We start from the raw sequence: 21,434 nt of genomic DNA, 5'->3' as shown, positions 1-21,434 counted from the left end.
ATTCATAAAAGGACAAAAGATACTGATACATGTTCCAATATGAATGAGACTTGAAACTATTATGTTAACCAAAAGATTTCAAGCCAGCAAAAAGGCCACATATTGCCTTAGTCCACTTATGTGAAATGTCCAGAACAGTAAGTCTATGAAGACAAAGCACACTAGTGGTTGCCTAGGATTGGGTGAGTAACTGCTAATGAGTATAGGATTTCTTTTCTGGGTGATGAAAATGTTCTTAAACTGATTGTGGAATGGTTGAACAATTCTGAAATATACTAAGTTGAAACTACTGAGCTGTATACTGTAAATGGGTGAATTTTATGGCATGTAAAATATGTATCAATAAAGCTATTTCCCAAAGATTTTTTTTTAAATTTACTTATTTGAAAGAGAGAATGAGAGAGAGGGAGAGGGAGAAGTAGGCTCCCCACTGAGCAGGGAGCCCGACACAGGGCTCGATCCCAGGACCCTGGGATCATGACCTGAGCTGAATGCAGATGCTTAACCAGCTGAGCCACCCAGGCACCCCAATAAAGCTATTTTTTGAAAAAGTAAAGGATAAAGAAACTAATCATCAGATGTCAAGTCTTTGACTTCATACTCTATCTCTAAAACTGCCAGTACTTCTCTGTCACATGGACTGTGTTTAAGTTCCAATAATTTGTAGTCTAATCCATGAATGTCCTATTTAATGGCTCTGTCCTCTGAAAAAGATCCACTGTATATTCAGGACTGCAGGAGAGGTTAAATAAGAAATATCCAAAAGAGTAGAGGCAAATAGTAATGAGGGGATGGGGTAGTCAGTTCTTATATTCACAGATCTAGGCTTTCAAAGATCATGTCGAGTTTTACGGAAGGACATAAAAGATTTCCTATAATTTCCTAGTCTGGTATCTTTTTGTATCTTTGTCTCTACCACTTCTCCAGGTAAGCAACAACTGGTATTTAAATCCCAAAGCTCGCCCCAAGAATAAAGAAAGAAAATCTTACATCATTTCGGTCCTTGATTAGTCTCTCCTCTAGTTCATGGGCTAATTGCAAAAGCCACCATTGTACCTAAAAATGTGTTGAGACTTTAATCTTTCATTTAAAAATTCTAGGTTTGTTATAATACTAGATGGAGGATTTGTTCCGTTCTCCCACAAATGTAAATGTACAGTAAAGTCTCCCCCATAACCAAGGGATCACCAGATCATAGACATTCTCTGACCTGCCCTAGCTCAAGATTTTCATTTTATTTTCTGGCTGGCATGCCATCAGGTGAACTTAAGGCATGTTCCAGCTCTGAGAAAAAAGAACACACACAAACTTGGGGCATAATATCCCAGGCCTTCCACATTACCACCTATCAAAAAAAAAAAAAGAGTAATTTCGTTTTGAATTTCACTTAGTTCCATTTTATTTCTTTTTGGATAGAAAATATAATACATAAAGCTCAGTTTTCAACACACACACACACACACACACAAAGACCTTCTTACTTTACAACAGAAAGGTTCCAGCTAACTTATTAAATGTTCTGCAGTTACCAAAACCTACCCACTAACCCCTTTAAAAGAGGCAACGTTCTTGTCAAGAAGGCCTGCCTACCTGTTCCTGAGTAGCCAGAGCCGTCTTTCCTGGGAAGTTCTTGCTGCAGCCAATGGTTTTAGGTAGTTTCCTGGGTTTAACTGGATCATGTTCAATCCCACGGCACATGGCATATAGCCAAGATCTAATAAAAGCAGCAAAAAAACTTTAAGGCAAAAGCAAATGATTATTCTTGTTAAAATAAAATACCTACATTGCACTATCCTTTTATCTACTTCATGGAAAAGGAAAATTTTGTCTAAAATTAAGTATACCTCACCCCTGACAGAATCCCTGCACTTCCCAAAGAATTCTAGTGCAATATATTGCCAAGGAGAGGGACACTTGGTTATGCTTTTTAAAGCCAAGTTACTTATATTTTTGGAAAAGCATGGAGCAAGCCACTGATTCATATCCCCCAAATTTTTAGTATTTACTACAAAGATTTTAAGCATTTTAGCACACAGAAATGATGTATATATCCAAGCCTATCAACCTAGTTAGGTAAATGAAAAACTACTTCAGACAGGCCACAGTGATTTAATATTTTAAAGCAAAAGGACCAATGAAATTACCTCAAGGAACAAATGTTAAAGATAGGTCTAAATTTTACTGGGTGCTTTTGTCCATATTTGAATTTAGCATCTCCATAAAGTTTATGATTGAAAAGTATTAGGAATCGCTTACCCATTCTTCTCCCCAAAATGACTCTGGAGCTGAGATTCAGTGAACTGAGTCAGTTCGCCCATGTATTCCACCCCCAGGATTTCAATGACAGAGGCACCTAGTTTTCCTCCAAGACTACGGCTAACAAAAGAGATAAAGAATTTATAGGTCACATCATAAATATCTGGTTAGCAGCAGACATAAGAAATTTTGCTTGTGTAAGTCAGTCTCCTGAGGATTCAGGGAAAATGAGAGCACTTATTGGTCAGTCTTGTAAACTATTAATTTTCTAGTATGAGACTGGATGATTCTGGAAATTCAAATACACTAAGAGTTAGGACCTGGGAAGATTAACAATAGCATCAACTAAAGGTTAAAGTCGTCGATTAGTTTTCAAGTCAACTGTACGTAAAACTTCTAATTGTACAGGATCTACTGTCCCATTTAGGGATTAAAATTCTAACCCCAGGAGTGCCTGGGTGGCTCAGCCAGTTAAGCATCTGCCTTTGGCTCAGGTCCTGATCCCAGGGTCCTAGGATCAAGCCCCACATTGGGATCCCTGCTCAGTGGGGAGCCTGCTTCTCCCTCTTCCTCTGCCGGCTGCTCCCCCTGCTGTGCTCTCTCTCTCTCGTTCTCTGTGTCAAATAAATAAAATCTTTTAAAAAAGAATACAATAATAATTCTTTTTTTTTTTTTTAAGATTTTATTTATTTATTTATTTGAGAGAGAGAGATCACAAGCAGGCAGAGAGGCAGACAGAGAGAGAGGAGGAAGCAGGCTCCCGCAGAGCAGAGAGCCCGATGCGGGGCTCGATCCCAGGACCCTGAGATCATGACCTGAGCCGAAGGCAGAGGCTTTAACCCACTGAGCCACCCAGGTGCCCCTATAATAATAATTCTTAAGCTTGGCCTTTGAGGCCACCTATACTCTGTCCTCGACCTACCTTTTCAGTACTATTTCTCTCACGTAATTCTTTTTGGTCCAATTAAACTAGTTTAAGTCCCAGTTCACTGAAAATACCTTATACTTTTCCCCTCTGTGTGTTCAAAACATTATTGAAATCAGAATTGTTCTTCATTTCTCATCTGACAAAACAAAATGTCATGTCTTTTTCATAAATCCTCAGATCTCTTTTCCATGAACTCTGGTTAACTACCTGTACAATTCACTTAGCAACTACTCATGTATAGTCTTTTTTTTTTTTAAAGATTTTATTTATTTATTGGACACAGAGAGCCAGAGAGTACAAACCAGGGGGTGAATGGCAGAGGGAGAAGCAGCCCCCCTTCCACTGAGGGAGGGAGCCCGATGTGGGCTAGATGCGGGGCTGGGATCATGACCTGAGCCGAAGGCAATGAACCAACTGAGCCACCCAGGCAGGTCAGTCATGTACAGTCTTTTTTTAAATTTTAAGATTTTATTTATTTATTTGACAGACAGAGATCACAAGTAGGCAGAGAGGCAGGCAGAGAGAGAGGGGGAAGCAGGCTCCCTGCTGAGCAGAGAGCCCGGTATGAGGCTCCATCCCAGGACCCTGAGATCATGACCTTAGCCAAAGGCAGAGGCTTTAACCCACTGAGCCACCCAGGTGCCCCAGTCATGTACAGTCTTGATAGCACTTTCACTGTTGCTTTCAACTCTTACAACTTGTGCCTTCCACAATATTTTATGCCATTGTCAAGGACACACATTGGTATGGTCAGCTTAATTATTCATGTTATTTAGGTTTTTCTCTCATATGTAGTTTGGGAGTAATTCAGCAGCCCTCAACACTTGATCTCATATTAGAAGAAACATAAGTAAAATTTCTATTTGTTTTGTTATTTAGTAACAGACTTGAATAAAAAGGCTAGGGGGAAATTAAATATATAGCTAAAAACCAGTTCATTTTTAAAATTCAGGATTAAATAACTTCCACAGATAATCCAGAATTGAAGGTTCATTAGGAACAAAAGTCTCTGTGTTTTTCAAAATCTCCTGTATTATCGCCCTTCTACCTTCCTGGCTATGGCTACCTACTTTTCCTGGCTTCAGTCTTTCATAAGGAGCAGAAGAAACCAGAGAGTGCCCGCATGAAGTATGTGAGTGAAATGGAAGGTACTCCTTGAATACTTACATTTTGCCAATAGGCATTTGGCTGAAGAGCTGTGGGACTGACCCATGTGAGACCAGGGTCTGGCGGTTGGGCTTGTTCAGTCCACAGGCCAGTTTTGCCAGGACCTGGAGCATGGAAAGGATAAAAACTTCCTTACTGCCAACCTCACCCACACAGAGAGTTGGTGAATATTAACACACACAAACAAACACAGGCACTGCTTAAGGGCTGTAACTAATGGTTTCCACATTAAAACGAAAACCAAAACCAGAAACTCAAGACCTCTCTAAACCTTGGTATCCCACAACATCCTCAGTGGAAACTATGACCCATTATCATCCTCATTGTTCTTTCCACATCTTCTATTCTCAGTTTTCCTTTGTCATTTTTTCCATCCCCATCTATTCCTTAAGGTTCTCTGACTTCAAGAGGGTAAAAAGCCCAGAGAAGCTGCAGAAGAAACTTCTATACGATGCATTTCTTGGCATGTCCATGTAAAAATGCTGAAGCCAACCTGTTTTACCCTACCCCATTTATTTACATTTCTTGATTAATTTTTGAGTCCTGGATTTAACACAGTTTACCATAATTTAAGTATCTGTGATAGAGATTGGACTCAAAATGATCATCCAATTAGTATACATCTTATACTAGAAACAAGACTTCAAAATGAAAAAACCCTAAGTCCTTGAGAACTCTTTTGAAAGAATAAGGTGCTTCAGTGGTATCATTTCACAAATTGTAACTGGTAGGAAAAGTATAAAATTATCCTTTAAGTTCATTGGAGAGATTCTCTGGAACTTCTACTAGGCAATATTTAGTCTTATTTAAATTACTACAGTGGGACTTTGGTTTCCCCTTCCTTCACCCAATCACAAAAATATTCTAAAACTCTGTGGGATGGATTGGCGATTGGAGGAAGGGGGCAAAGGTAGGAACCAGGAATAATCAGGCACTGCCCAATTACTGAGCCTAGTCAGAAGGGGACGAAGATCCCAGACCCTCACTTTAATAAAACCAGTTATTCAGCCCCTGGATTATTGATAATTGTCTGTGGTCCCTAAACCAAAACAGTGATCCAAATTAATAAAAATTTATTATTCTATCTTTCTTACTGCTCACTAGAAAGGAGGGAATAGGCAAAAACCTACTCAGGCAATTCCACAAAAGTATTGAGATAATACTAGGATATTCAGCAAGTGAAAAGAAACAGGTTTGTATATAAAATTAAAAGATTGACATTTCTATACATAGTTCAGTCATTAAGGAAATATTTTGGACACAACTATATAAATAAGCATTTTCTGCCGATTTTTCAGATTGCTTCTTAGGAAAGTACATGTTCAATGACAATTTCCCTTGTTAGAGAATTACTCAGGCTTTTATTTGGTCTGCAAAACATTTTTTTTTTTAAAGATTTTATTTATTGGAGAGAGAGAGGGAGGGAGGGAGGGAGAGAGAGAGGGAGGGAGGGAGGGAGAGCACAGAGGGAGAGGGAAAGCAGACTCCCTGCTGAGCAAGGAGCCTGATACACCGCTGGGCTTGATCCCAGAAGCCTGAGATCATGACCTGAGTGGAAGGCAGCCATTTAACCGACTGAGCCATCCAAGTGCCCACACAAAACAAATCTAAATAGAAACCCATTTCAAAGTATGCATGTAATGGTTTAAATGCCCCTCTCATATCCATCCATGCTGTAATTAACTACAGATATGTTTCTCCTTGAAACCCACTATTAGCCTTCACCTTATTATGTGAAATTCCAGCTGAACACTGAAAGCCCGTCTCCTTCTCGATGGCTGCTCTCATTTCCTCCACAATCACTGCTCCAACAGTGAGCTGCAGGTCTGGAGAGGTGGGGTTATCAATCTGAAGAGAATCAAGCCATTGAAATAAGCCTTGTTTTCGCGTCTCCTCTGAAAAAATTGAAAGGCTTTGTTTAGACATTTTTTTAAGTCAGGATTTTGTGTTCTCTAATACAGAAATGCTTCCTTTTCACAGTACTTTAGCTAATGTATGTTTTCTTTTCTGTTTTTCTGTTTGTTTTTTAAGAGAGAGACAGAGAGCATGAGTGAGGAGAGGGAGATGCAGAGGGAGAAGCAGTCTCCCCACTGAGCATGGAGCCAGATGTGGGGCTTGATCCCAGGACCCCAAGATCACGACCTAAGCCGAAGTCAGACACTTAACCAACTGAGCCTCGTAGGTGCCCCAATACGTACGTTTTCACACATAAAAAAATGGCCATTGTTTATACTTCTGGGTACTCAAAAGAGAGATCAATTTCTCCTTCCTATCAATTCCAGCAGCCTTAGCTTCAGCGTAGGCTGAAACTTATAATATTCAACAACTATTTTTTATTAATATAGTCTTTCATGATTAATGATTTTATTTTTTTATTTTTATTTTTTAAAAGATTTTATTTATTGGAGAGAGAGACAGTGAGAGAGAGCATGAGAGAGGAGAAGGTCAGAGGGAGAAGCAGACTCCCCGTGGAGCTGGGAGTCCGATGGGGGACTCGATCCTGGTCCTCTGGGATCATGACTGAGCCAAAAGCAGTTGCTCAACCAACTGAGCCACCCAGGTGTCGCTCATGATTAATGATTTTAAAGTACATCTGTTTTCTCTCTCCGGTTCTCTGGAACTTACTTTTTCCAACCCTCCCTTGTACCCTCTCCCCCCAAGAATTCTGTTATTCAATTAGAAAATATTCAGAATTAACTCACGCTTCAAAATAAATCCATTTATATATTTTTAGAGACTGGTTCTCCTGGTGAGTAGCTAAAATTCTGGTGAGACACTGTTTTTTTTATTCTACTGACAAGCTACTGAAATTAGATATAGCTTTGGACTCAGGGCCTTGAAAATATCTTACTATCCAATTAGAACTAGTCAGTTTTGAAAAAGCCTAAAAAATGATTATAAAGCAAGGGAGGTAGGTAGGTATATAGAAAATCTAGACATGCTGGTTTAAACAGACAGTAATGAGGTATGAACAAGGCAAGAAAATACACTCAAATTATTGTGAAGAGATATAGCAAAGGTTCACATATATAGAGGAGGAAGATGAGCACACAGAAGTATTTCCCAACTCTTTTTTTTTTTTAAGATTTTATTTATTTATTTGAGAGAGAGAGAGATCACAAGTAGGCAGAGAGGCAGGCAGAGAGAGAGGTGGGGAAGGAGGCTCCCTGCTGAGCAGAGAGCCCAATTCGGGGCTCCATCCTAGGACCCTGAGATCATGACCCAAGCTGAAGTCAGAGGCTTAACCCATTGAGCCACCCAGGCGCCCTGTATTTTCCAACTCTTGATGACTGCTGCTTCTCTCATTTGCTGGCTTATCTTCTCCCTCTAACACTCTGGCAGATACTGAGCAACATTCTCTTATCTGTATCTGTGCTTTTTTTCTCTTGGTGAACTGGTACTGGCTTACGTTTCAATTTGCTTATGCTGAATACACACAAATCTTCATCTCTATTCTCAAACTCTTAAACTCTACTCCCTTGGCTCCACCTCCCCACAGAATACCTCTTCTTGAATTTTTCATTATAGTTTCAAACCATTATAGTTTCAAACTATAGTTCACTATACTCTCTAAACATAATGAAAATCAATCGTTATTATATGTTCCTTCCCAAATATTCTTTTCCAAACTCCCTATTTCTTCCTTCCTTCCTCCCTGCCTCCTCTTTCTCCTTTCTCTCCCTTTCTTCCTTTCTTTCTTCCTTTCTCCCTCTCTTTCTTTCTTCCTCTCTTTCTCTCCCCCCGCTCTCCCTTCCCTTCCCCCCCTTTTTAAAAAAATATTTTATTTATTTATTTGACAGAGAGAGAGAGATCACAAGTAGGCAGAAAGGCAAGCAGAGAGAGAAAGGGGGAAGCAGGCTTCTTGTTGAGCAGAGAGCCCGATGTGGGGCTCAGTCCCAGGACCCTGAGACCATGACCTGAGCCGAAGGCAGAGGCTTAACCCACTGAGCCACCTAGGAGCCCTCCCTTCCTCTTTCTTTCTTCTCTCTCTCTCTCTCTCTCTTTCCTTCTTTCTTTCATAGGCTCCATACCCACCATGGAGCCCAACACAGGGCTTGAACTCACAACTCTGAGATCAAGACCACAGCTGAGATGGAGAGTTGGACGCTTAACCGACTAAGCCACCTAAGCGCCCCAAAACTCCCTACTTTTATTAAAGGTTTAAAATTCCAATAATATTGGCTTCCTTTCTCTTTTATTCCCCATTATTTGGTCAATTTTTTGGTCAACAAAACCACTTCAAAGTATTTCATATATCTATTGCAACCTGCCCTATTTTGTTCAGCTTTTCTTCATTCTTGCCCAGACCACCATAACTCCTAAACTACCCTCTCTGTGAATGCATTTACACAATGCCCATGAATGAAATATTCTCAAATACCAATGTTATCCATCTTATCCCCTGTTCGAAACCGATGTTAGGGCACCTGGTTGGCTCGGTCAGGTAAGGGTCTGCCTTTGGCTCAGGTCATGATCCCAGGGTCCTAGGATCGAGTCCTGCATCAGGCTCCTTGCTCAGCCTGGAGCCTGCTTTCCCTCTCCCTCTGCCTGCCACTCCCCTGCTTGTGCTCTCTGTCAAGAAAATAAAGATCTTAAAAACAAACAAACAAACCAAAACTGTTGTTAGCTCTCTCACACCTATAGAATAAAGTACCAACTCTATAAACTGGCATTGAAGACCATCTGGCCTTTTCAATTCATCTTCCATTAATCTCAAATTTGTTATATCCTTAAATTTCCTGAACATACACTGTTTCAACTTTAAGACATCATTTATCCTATTTCCCTGCTCTTACTTGATTCTGATCTTCCTTTGCTTAAATCAATCTATTCAGGGCACCTGGGTGGCTCAGTTGGTTAAGCAACTGCTTTCAGCTCAGGTCATGATCCTGGAGGCCCAGGATTGAGTTCCACATTGGGCTCCCTGCTCAGGGGGATGTCTGCTTCTCCCTCGGGCCATCTCCCCTCTCATGCCCTTTCTCTTTCTCTCTCAAATAAGTAAAATCTTTGAAAAAAAGACTTTCTTTTAAAAAAATATTATTTATACTTTAGGGCTTATTCAAGCTTCATCTATCATGTGGTCTTCTCCAACTAGTCTAGCTAACTTTGGGGTGCCCTGTTAAAGTCCTTTAGCTCTTATCTATAAAACATATAGCATAATTGTTAAAAGAATATTCTGTAGTTAGGCAGTGTTCAAATACTGACTTTACCACTATGTGACTTTGAACAAGTTCTGTAATTCTCTTTCAGTTTCATGGTCTATGACATGAGCTTGAGTACTGTATCATAGGATTATTGTGAGGAATTATATATGTGTGTATATGTGCATATGTGTGTATATGTATATACATACATATATATATAAAATCTTATATAAAGCTCCTTAGCAGTGTCTTGCATGTGTTAACAACAGTAAATATAACATCCTTCTTTTTTTGTTTGTTTCTCATGAATTTATTAAATTATATTTGACGGGGCGCCTGGGTGGCTCAGTGGGTTAAAGCCTCTGCCTTCGGCTCAGGTCATGATCTCAGGGTCCTGGGATCGAGCCCCACATCGGGCTCTCTGCTCTGCAGGGAGCCTGCTTCCCCTCCTCTCTCTCTGCCCGCCTCTCTGCCTACTTGTGATCTCTGTCAAATAAACAAATAAATAAATCTTTAAAAAAATTATATTTGACAGTTGAAGCAAAAACTAAAACCACTTAGTATTTATTAGGTTTGGGAAAGAAAAAAATAAGAATTTATTGAAATCGTGGGATTTGGGGGGCATTTTTCCCAAGTACTAGAGCTAAATTTTCTTTGCTTTAGATTTCTTCATTATTGCTTTCCCAAATTAGGTAATGTTACAATCTTGTTACTCTATATCCATTTCAATCGAACAGGGCCACAAAAGATAAGCATTTCGCCTATCTCCTTCTCTAATTGATAAGAAGAATCTATACCATTTTGGTTTTTCTCTGATATACCGAAGTGGACCAGGAGAAGATTCTGGCAGTTTTGGTGTAAAATGACCACTAGAACTGAGAGACTTCCTCTTTCATATTGAATTATCTCAGCAGCTTTGTGGAAACCAATTGACCAAAAAATATGGCACTCTATTTGTGTACTTTCTATCATCCTGTACCATGGATCTGTCTCATCTTACACCAATACTACACTGCTTCAGTTACTGTAAATTTATAGTTAAATCTTAAAATCAGATAGTGTTTAAATCTTCCAACTGAGCTCTTTTTCAAAGTTGTTTGGCTACCCCACATCCTTTGCATTTCCATACAAATTTTCAAGTCAGTTTGGCAATTTCTACAAAGTCCTGCTGAGTCAAGAAGGGAATGCAATGAATCTTAAGTCAATTTGGGGCAACCTGAGCTCTAATAACATTCAGTCTTTTGATCCATGAGCATGTTATGTCTCTCCATTAATTTCATTTTTTTTTTAATTTTTGAAAATTAAAAAAAAAGATTTTATTCATTTATTTGACACAGAGAGAGATCACAAGTAGGCAGAGAGGCAGGCAGAGAGCGGGGGGTAAGCAGGCTCCCTGCCGAGCAGGGAGCCTGATGTGGGGCTCGATCCCAAGACCCTGAGATTGTGACCTGAGCCGAAGGCAGAGGCTTAACCCACTGAGCAACCCAGGCGCCCCCATTTATTTAATCTTTCTTCTCAGGCATTATGTTTTATAGTTTTGTTTTTGTTTTGTTTTGAGAGAGAGAGAGAATGAGAGAGCAAAGTGAGGTGAGGGGCAAAGGGTGAAGCAGGAAGCCCAATGCAGGGCTCAATTCTGGGACTCCGGGATCATGACCTGAGCCAAAGGCAGATACTTAACTGACTGAGCCACTCAGACACCCCTGTTTTATAGTTTTTAGTTAATTAGATTTTCGTATATATATATTTCACCTATATACATTTCTCTAATAATTTCATGATTGTAATGCTATTGCAAATAACATGGCTTTTTAAATTTCAATTTCCCATTTTAAATTTTAGTGTGTATAAATGCTATTAATTTTTACATATTGACTTCATCCCTGCAACCTTGCTAATCTCACTTATTTTGGGGGGAAGGGCAGGGGTAGATTCTTTAGGATTTCCTACAAACATGATTATGTCACGTGGAAAGTTTACTTCTTCCTTCACATCTAAGTATCTTCTACTTCCCCTTCTGTTCTGATTGCACTGTCTTATACCTCCAATACAATGATGAACAGAACTGGCAGAAGAGTGAGTGCTGATGAGTTGTGCCAAAACTTTGGGGTTAAACTGATAAATCTCTAGCTATACGCCACAATTCCAGGCACCATAACTATAAAAGAGAAGCTCCTGTACTGACAATGAGTGTGCCCTCCTCTATGCTATCAGCTGATTAGTGTCTTCCAAGCTACTTCTGGTTGTTGGCAGAATTTGGTCCCCATTTTCTTGCTGGCTGTCAGCAGAGGGCAACTCTCAGAGCCTAGCCATGGGGGCCTCCTCCAAAGGCCCTCTCACAATATGGCAGCTTCCTTTTCAAAGCCAGCAGGGGATCCCTCCAATCCCTCTCATCTTTAACAATGACTTATAATTTCTTATACAACTACACAACTGCTTCATGTTCTAGGCATTCAGAAGATGTTCATTATATGCTTAGAAAGAAAGAAATAAAGAGCAAAGGGAGGAGATAACTAAGGAGTTCCTTAACTGATACAAACTACTTACAAAATGGACTTGAAAGGAAAGTTTTCAATCTGACAGTTTTTGAGTATTATTTTTAAGTAATTCTACCACTTAAAGCTTTCCACACACATTTAACTATTTCAGAAACAGAAAATAAGTTGCAAACACAGTATGGCTGATTGCCAGCTTTGTATTAAGAGGTAGGACGGCAAAGTTAACAGAAACTTCAGTATCAAAAACATCACAAATATCTGGCTTCTTTTCCTAGGTTTGAAATATGTCCATGAAAAATAATTTCTGGAAGAAAATTATACACACTTAGATCAGCTAATTTCTATTATCAGTTTTTTTGGTTGCACACATCATAGGAAGACCCAGGAATATAATATGAAATATCATAAACCATTTACTAGGCATTACACTTTTTTGAGCACTATAAATAAAAAGATGGTTTACTTCATCTGGAAATTTAATACTTAAACTGGACACACTAAAGCAATAGTTACAGAAGACATACAGAAATAAGACTTCTTTATAAACATCTGCATTTTTGATTAAAAAAAAAAAGGTGTAGAACAAAGAGGAGCATGTCCATTTGAGTTGAGGTAACATTTGCCACCAATGAAGGTATATACCATAGTCTTCAGCCAGAGAGCTCTTTAAAGATGAGTTGGAGCCAAAAATACCAACGTAATGTGTAGTAACAGTTCCTATTCTGAGGTATATGGTTTTCAGAGGGTCTGTGAAACTCCTGAAAACTGCACACAGAACTACCTTATGTGTAGATATGTATTTTTCTGAGGCAAGCAAGGGTCCATACTTTGAAAAAATTTTCAAAAGGGGATAAAGCCCTCAAAAAACCTGTAAAGAACCAATGATTTTAAAGCATTATAAAACTAATTTCAAGTGTTTTAAAGCATTAGCCACACAGTAAAATGTGGTACACAAAGCTAAGACCAAAGAAAAACCTTCTTTATTATGATCATTAACTTTCTTCCTTTTTTTTTTTTTTTTAATTTGAGGTAGAATACGCAAGAGAGAGAGCACAAGCTGGGGTGCAGAGGGAGAGGAAGAAACAGGGAGCATGATGTGGGGCTCAGTCCCAGAATACTGAGATCATGACCTGAGCCGAAGGCAAGAAGCCAGATGCTTAACTGACCGAGCCATCCAGGTGCCCCTGATGGTTAAATTTCTGACTCTGGTCCCAGACTAATAGAGAAAAGAAAATCATGACATATTTCATCATCAAATGTTTATGTATTATAACTGCCTCCTTTAAGTGGCACATTTTTTTCTTTTAAAGATTTTATCTATTGGGGCGCCTAGGTGGCTCAGTGGGTTAAAGCCTCTGCCTTCGGCTCAGGTCATGATCTCAGGGTCCTGGGATCGAGCCCCGCATCGGGCTCTCTGCTCAGCGGGGAGCCTGCTTCCCCCTCTCTCTCTGCCTGCCTCTGCCTACTTGTGATCTCTGTCTGTCAAATAAATAAATAAAATCTTTTTTTATTTGACAGAGAGAGAGAGAGAGAGAAAGAGTGCACACACACAAGCAGGGGGATTGGCAGGCAGAGTGAGAAGCAGGCTCCCTGCTGAGCAAGGAGACCAATACAGGGCTTGATCCCAGGACCCCGGGGTTCATGACCTGAGCTGAAGGCAGATGCCTTACCGACTAAGCCACCCAGGCGCCCCTAAGTAGCACATTTTTATTGTCCATTGTATTTTCCTGAAGGAACTGAAGGATTTGCAGCCTCCAGGTTGATAAACTCTGCTATATCAGGATCAGAGAATAAAATGATTCCTCAATTGTCTTTCTCACAAGCTTCCCTGGGCAGTTGTACTACTACCACCCTTCAACAAGTTAAAGGCTTATCATACAACTGTTCAATGGCAAAGGAAACTTTAAATCTTACATCTGATTTCAAAATATGGAACCCATGGGAAATTTACCACTTTAACTAGAAGTAAGCTAAACTCTCTTTGAGCTTTTTCTAGACAAATCTTTATTGTTTTTACAACAACAGATTGCCTTAATGTTCTCCCCCATTAGAAGTTAACTTGCGATAGGCTGGTATCCAGTTCCCTTTAAAAAAAAAAAAAGATTTATTTGTGAGAGAGAGAGAACATAAGCAGGGAGAGTGGCAAGCAGAAGGAGATGCAGGCTCCTCGCTGAGCAAGCAGCTGGAGGTGGGACTCAATCCCAGGGCCCAGGGGACTAGAGCCAAAGGAGACGCTCAAACTATTGAGCCACCCAGGTGTCCCAAAGTTTCCTTTTGGTTAATAGCCAGCATGCAAAACTTTTTACTGAAAAAGCACTTCTGAGTAAGAACAATGTTACAAAATAATAGTTCTAAGAGTACATGTTACAAATAAAGAGGAGATACACTGTTCTGAAGATAGCCTTTATGAAAAGTACTAGAAAATGTCTAGGACAAACTGTAGATCCCTGTTTTTTTTTTTTTAATTTTTTTTTAAATTTATTTATTTGTTAGAGAGAGAGCGAGCGAGCACAGGCAGACAGAGTGGTAGGCAGAGGCAGAGGGAGAAGCAGGCTCCCTGCGGAGCAAGGAGCCCGACGTGGGACTCGATCCCAGGAGGCTGGGATCATGACCTGAGCCGAAGGCAGCTGCTTAACCAACTGAGCCACCCAGGCGTCCCCTGTAGATCCCTGTTAAAAAGCCTGTAACTGCCAAATTCTTTGCTCTGGGAGATCCAAATGAATTCCAGTTTCATAATATCTGATTTAAAAAACTTAAGGCCCAGATTCTCTTATATCTGTTATCTAGAACTATTATAAAATAGCAATACCACAAAAGCAAAATTTTTGTTGCCCAATTTTTTTTAAAAGATTTTATTTATTTGACAGACAGAGATCACAAGTAGGCAGAGAGGCAGGCAGAGAGAAAGGGGGAAGGAGGTTCTCTGCTGTGCAGAGAGCCGATGTGGGACTCCATCCCAGGACCCTGAGATGATGACCTGAGCAGAAGGCAGAGGCTTAACCCACTGAGCCACCCAGGGGCCCATTGCCCTAATTTTAAGAAATTATTTTTAACCATTGAGTAAATTTATTAAAAGCATTTTCATGCAGATTACAGGCACATCTTGATTTACTGTGCCTTGCTTCAATGTGTTTTTATAAACTAAAGATTTGTGTCAACCCCGCAAGAAGTAAATATATTGGCACCATTTTCCCAATAGCATTTGCTCACTCTGTATCTTTATGTTACATTTTGGTAATCCTCACGATATCTCAAACCTTTTTATTATTGTTATATTTGTTATAGTGATCTGTAATCAGTGATTACAACTTGCTGAAAGGTCAGGTGGTTAGCATTTTATAGCACAAAGTTTTTTAAAATTAAGGTATGTACATTTAAAGATATGACACTATGGTGCCTGAATGCCTCAGTTGGTTAAGCGTCTAACTCTTGATCTCAGGGTCACGAGCTCAAGCCCTGCACTGGGCTCCACATTGGACGTGCAGCCTACTTATAAACAAACAAACAACACTTTGTACACTTAATAGATGACAGTATAGCATAAACATAACTTCTATATGCACTAGGAAACCAAAAAATTAACCTGACTCACTTTACTGAGATATTTGGTTTATTGTGGATAGTCTATAACCAGACCCGAAATATCTCTGAGATATGCCTGTATAATACAAGTTTTTTTCACGTAGGTAAAGTAAATAAAGATGAACTTACAAAAAAAAATCACTTGTCCTTTCCCTACATATCAATAACCAAGTATAAAATATAATAGAAAAAATGTAAAACGATAGCAATAAAAAAATTAAAGCATTTAGGAACTAACAACACATGAATGCATAGAACCTTACTCAATTAGCTAACAAGTACAAGAAGAAATGCTCAACTTCAATTGGTAAATAGAGAGTGTGTATTTAAACAAACCAAAAACATGAAATACGACTTTATAGCCATCACATTGAAAATATTTTTAGGGGTGCCTGGGTGGCTCATTTGTTAGTCTGCCTTCAGCTTTGGGTCATGATCCTAGGGTCCTGCTCAGCGGGAAGCCTGCTTCTCCCTCTCCCACTCCCCTTGCTTGTGTTCCCTCTCTCATTGTGTCTCTGTCAAGTAAATAAATCTTAAAAAAAAATATATATATATATATACACACACACACACACACACACACATATATATATAGACAAATATGTATATATTTTAAACATTAGAAAACAGAAATTAGGGCGCCTGGGTGGCTCAGTTGTTGAGCGTCTGCCTTCGGCTCAGGTCATGGTCCCGGGGTCCTGGGATTGAGCCCCACATTGGGCTCCCTGATCGGCAGGGAGCCTGCTTCTCCCTCTGCCTACTGCTCCCCCTACTTGTGCTCATTCTGTGTCAAATAAACAAATAAAATCTTAAAAAAAAAAAAAAAAGAAAAAGAAAACAGCAATTGCTGGTGAGGATATAAGGGCAATAGGAGTTCTTTTGTACTTCAAGAGTAGGGTAACTATTATAGCCATTCTGGGAAACAATCTGGCAGTATTTAGTGAAACTAAGCATGTGTATGGTTTATGACCTAGCAGTCTACTCCTGAGAACATTTCTCAGAGAAACCCCTGAGTAAGTTCAAAAGAGGATGAATGAGGACATTTATCATATCAACAGTAAAAAATCATAAGAAACAAATGAGTTCATCACTATAAGATTGGTAAAAAACATGTAAATATGATAGGTCCATACTGTGGATATATGCTGCAATTAAGAGCAATCAATTACACATAAATACAACTACGTGGAAAGATCTATAAAATCACCACTGAAGGAAAATCAAGAAAAAGAATGAGATCTACACTGTATGCTAACCATACTGGAATTAAAATTTAAATATTAATTAAAAAAACAAGAATAAGATCTATAACACAATACTATCTTTTAATTAAAAAGCACAAATTTGAAAAGCATATACACAAAGCAATACTGTACAATTTGTAAAGACATACAAATTTAAAAAGATACACCAAACACATCAGTGGGTGCCAGAGGGTGGGCCAGGTAGAGAGGTAGTGGGGGGAAATCACCATGAAGGGGAAAGTAAGGAAAATAAATAAAACAAGAGAGGCTTTGCATAGCCCATTGATATTTTACTACACATTTTCTTTAAAGATTTTATTTATTATTTATTTGATAGAGAGAGAGCACCAAGCAGGGGTGAGGGGAAAGAGGGGGTACAGAGAAAGGAAAAAGCAGGCTCCCTGCTGAGCTCGATCCTGGGACTCTGGGATTATGACCCAAGCTGAAGGCAGACACTTAACAGCCTGAGCCACCCAGGCGCCCTAGTATTTTACTATAAATTGATCAGAAATTTTGAGTGACTCAGGGACGCCTGGGTGGCTCAGTCATTTAAGCGCCTACCCTTGGCTGAGGTCAAGATCCCAAGATCCCAAGACTGAGTCCCACATTAGACTTCTTGCTCAGTGGAGAGCCTGCTTTTCCCTCTGCTTGTGCTCTCTCTCTCTCTGACAAATAAATAAAATCCTTAAAAAAAAAAAAGTAAAAGAAATTTTGAGTGACTCAACTCCCTGTACTTGAGGTCCCCCTTAAAAAAACTTAAAAGAAACCAAGTTACAATGTTATAAATTAACCTACAAATGACAAAAGTGCTCAGTCTACTGATAACTCAAACCTGCTCTCATTATATCTAAATAGAAACGTGATTTCATACAGATTCCACAGATTCTCAACATCCATATACCTGGAAAGATAAGAGAATTTGTATATCCTTCCACGTGAGTCCTTGTGATTCATTCAGGTTGTAGTTTAAGTTTCCTTTCAATCAATCCAAGAAGGATCAGCGTGACCAAGCAAAGCAGATTCCAAAGGCAGGAAGCAGAAGCAATATGATGCTACGGAAGTACCTTTCTGATCAGTCCCTTCTGCTGTTGTAGGGCCTTGGGGCAACCCTTCAATGTAGGTGGTTGGCAACAGGTCAGCTGAGATAGGTTGACCTTGTAGCTTTTGTAGTCTTTCTTGTACAGCACTCGTCAGGTCTATATAAGCCTCATCAATGCTGGCACGTTCAATCACAGCAAAACGAGACATTACCCCCATCACTTCCACACTGGCTTCCCGGTACCTAAAAAGTATACGGATTATCATACGTGTAGGCAATAAATGAAGGCAACATAGTGACTGTCAGCCCCCATCCCCTCTATCTCATAATAGAATCATATATACAACCAGTGTAAGGTCTCCTTAAAGGGAGCAATGGTTTGGCAGAGATGAGACAGTAACCCAAATGAAGGGGTCAATGCACAGACGGATGGATGGTCAATAACAGAAGCAAAGAAAAAGAAGAACAATGGAGGCAAACATGTTTAGTGACTCTAGCACTATGAAGGTGGAAAGCATCCAGACTATAAACATGTTTTTGTGGCTCTCTCCAAAAGGAAAGAAATGCTTCAAACTTGTTCAACTACATTTTACTAAGATCACCTATTCTTTTTTTATTTTCATATATCCATTATGTATTTTCTGCTTCTACTTTTGTCTTCAAATAAGACGTAACTTACAGAAAACACCACCCTGATTTGTGAACCCAAGTATCTGATATTTCTCAAGACAGTGTTTCTCATTTTAAATTAACAAAGTGACATATGGATTTTATACTTCAGTCAATAGTGAGTTGGAACATGTGAGCCAGTCCTTACTACACACACACACACATACACACACATCCAACCAACTAACCAAGTCTAATCAGTTCTGGGTATACTAACATTCAAATAATCAAACTGAAGATAAATGCTTGGAACGTGGTGACACCCTTCTCTAGAGGATACCAATTTCACCATATACCTCCTATTTAAATCATAACAAGCAGCTCTTCTGGCTGTAGATGGCTAGTTTCCTATGGAAATATGTGCATATTTTATTTGCTTTGAACCTGCTATGGAATTTACAGTAAGTTCTTTGTTCCTGGTAGATCTATCATAAAAATGGAAATATTTGCACCATTTCATAAAGACATCTATAAAAACTAGTATAATTATTGTTCTAAAACATCTTCAAAAGAATTAGAAAAATATTTGGCCTTTTTTCCTTTTAATCATTATTTGTGCTGGAAAGGATAGTCACACCTCAAAGGAAAAAAAAGAGTGCTAGTGTGTGCAAGAGCATGAGAACATGATACACGCACACAAACACACACACAAAGTGAGGAAAGAACACCTTATTGCAGTAGTTGGTGTTCCTCCATGGCCTCTCGGGCAACTTACTCCAAAGTATCTTAAGAATATTTGATAAAGGGATGCCTGGGTGGCTCAGTTGGTTAAGCGGCTGCCTTCGGCTCAGGTCATGATCCCAGCGTCCTGGGATCGAGTCCCGCATCGGGCTCCTTGCTCAGCAGGGAGCCTGCTTCTCCCTCTGCCTCTGCCTGTCTCTCTGTCTGCCTGTGCTCACTCTCTCTGACAAATAAATAAATAAAATCTTTAAAAAAAAAAAAAAAGAATATTTGATAAAATTTATGTGTATACATTTCTGCAAATCATAATTTATAACTTGGTATCATAAGTTAATTATTTTTTATTTTTTATTTTTTAAAGATTTTATTTATTTATTTGACAGAGAGAGATCACAAGTAGGCAGAGAGGCAGGCAGAGAAGGAGAGAGGAAGAAGCAGGCTTGCTGCTGAGCAGAGAGCCCAATGTGGGGCTCCATCCCAGGACCTTGGGACCACGACCTGAGCTGAAGGCAGAGGCTTTAACCCACTGAGCCACCCAGGCGTCCCACAAGTTAATTATTAAAAGAATTTTAAATTGCGAAGATTTTTTAAAAAAGATTTTATTTATTTGTCAGAGAGACAGAGAGGGGGACAGAACACAAGCAGGGGGAGTGGCAGTTAGAGGGAGAACCAGGCTTCCTGCCAAGCAAGGAGCCCACTGTGGGACTTGATCCCAGAACCCTGGGATCATGACCTGAGCCAAAGGCAGATGCTTAACCAACTGAGCCACCAAGGTATCCCTACTTGATGAAGATTTTAAGAGTAAAATAAATGATCCAGTTTAAAGCATGCAGCTTTTCAAAATCACACTCAGAAATCAACTATATTTCTGGGAAGTTACATTGTCTTTACCAGCATAAAAGTCTATTCAATGCAGTGTAGCATATGTCCATTAGCTGAATTAATGTTACTTTAGGGTTAAGATATTCATCTTTAGTAAATCTGTCTTCTCTTCTGGCAATAACTCCAGGGTGAAGTTGGTTTTGGCACACCACCTTTAGACTTGTAATTCATAGGTGAATTCAGGAATATTTTAAGTCTTAAGTCAAATCATGATTGCTACACACCACACTACACGGTAGAGTAAACTGCAAGAATATGTCTACTGTAATCTAAAAAAAAACCCTGAATCCTCAGCCTTCTATTTTCTAACTGTGTGAACTTGTATTATTTAAGCTCTCTAAACTTATTTCTTTATGGAGGTAAGGGGATGGGTAATTCTAGAGTCTATGTTATAATAATATGATATTTAAGAGATCTTGCCTATGGAGAGTTTAACACAGGCTGGCATAGGACAAATGCTCAATATATACTATTCATTAGGATTATTATAATGGTTGGAGCTTGGCCATGCCCATATAGACTAATGTTCCAAAATCTGGGGAGTGAGAGCTCACTTCAAACACAGAGGTAATCTCCTTTGAGATTGTTCAGTTCTAGCAAGCAACTGTAGATACTGTACTATGTCAGTTTGACTCATCCTTCTCTGGAAAAACTTAGTTTCAGTCAATCTAATTACTTCAAACATTTCAGACTTTTGGTCTAAGAACATGGAAACTGGTATTTTTAAATACAACACCAATTTTTAAACAATTAAGGAACTGAAGGGGTGTTAAGGGCAGCAACTTGTTAAATGCTGTAATGACCGCACTGTTTCTGAAACATAGTATCAAAATGTATTTTCATTTCAAAGAGAAAAGCTGGCTATCCAAAGGAACTCTGTCAGGTGTAAATTATACAACACAAATTTGAAACATCAGTTCCTAGCCTCATAGAATATTATTTCCAATTCTTCCACTCCCCTAAACATTCTTTCCTTCTTACTTGGTGAGGTCAGCTTTCCCACGGGACTCACGAACTTGTGCCAACAGAAGGTCAGGACATAACTTCTTAGCATCATCTGCCCACATGCTTCTAGTGACCCCAAATGCACGAGCTTCATAACTCACTGCAACTATTCTACGGTTAGGGAAAAAAAAAAAAGACAAACAGATAAATATTACAAGATCACAAATAAAAATAACTAAAATTTAACTGAATGGGCTATAAACATGATAGCAGAAACTTTTTGGTCACAGATGCCACTATTCCATCTCAAACATAGCAGTTCAGAGATCTCAAAATCAGGACCCAACACACTCTCATGTATTCTTATAGAATAAAACAGCTGACAGTTACAATAGCTATGAT

General features: G+C 39.3%; 1 protein-coding gene across 2 annotated transcripts in view; it reads right to left on the bottom strand.

The window, feature by feature from the left end:
• Positions 1-21,434, bottom strand: part of POLH (DNA polymerase eta) — a 34,418-nt gene that overhangs the window by 5,600 nt on the left and 7,384 nt on the right. For both annotated transcript variants that reach the window (XM_080806484.1, XM_080806485.1), the window contains exons 3-9: positions 21,069-21,203; positions 17,881-18,098; positions 6,077-6,246; positions 4,352-4,455; positions 2,257-2,376; positions 1,591-1,714; positions 991-1,056 (exon numbers count right to left, since the gene is read on the bottom strand). In XM_080806484.1, the coding sequence (XP_080662610.1) occupies positions 991-1,056; positions 1,591-1,714; positions 2,257-2,376; positions 4,352-4,455; positions 6,077-6,246; positions 17,881-18,098; positions 21,069-21,203 (937 nt within the window). The remainder of the gene's footprint in view (positions 1-990; positions 1,057-1,590; positions 1,715-2,256; positions 2,377-4,351; positions 4,456-6,076; positions 6,247-17,880; positions 18,099-21,068; positions 21,204-21,434) is intronic.

The sequence above is a fragment of the Martes martes genome (genome assembly GCF_963455335.1).
Source record: "Martes martes genome assembly, chromosome: 6".
NCBI lineage: Eukaryota > Metazoa > Chordata > Mammalia > Carnivora > Mustelidae > Martes > Martes martes.
Note: the sequence above shows the minus strand (reverse complement) of the source record. Positions and strands in the feature narration are given on the sequence as shown.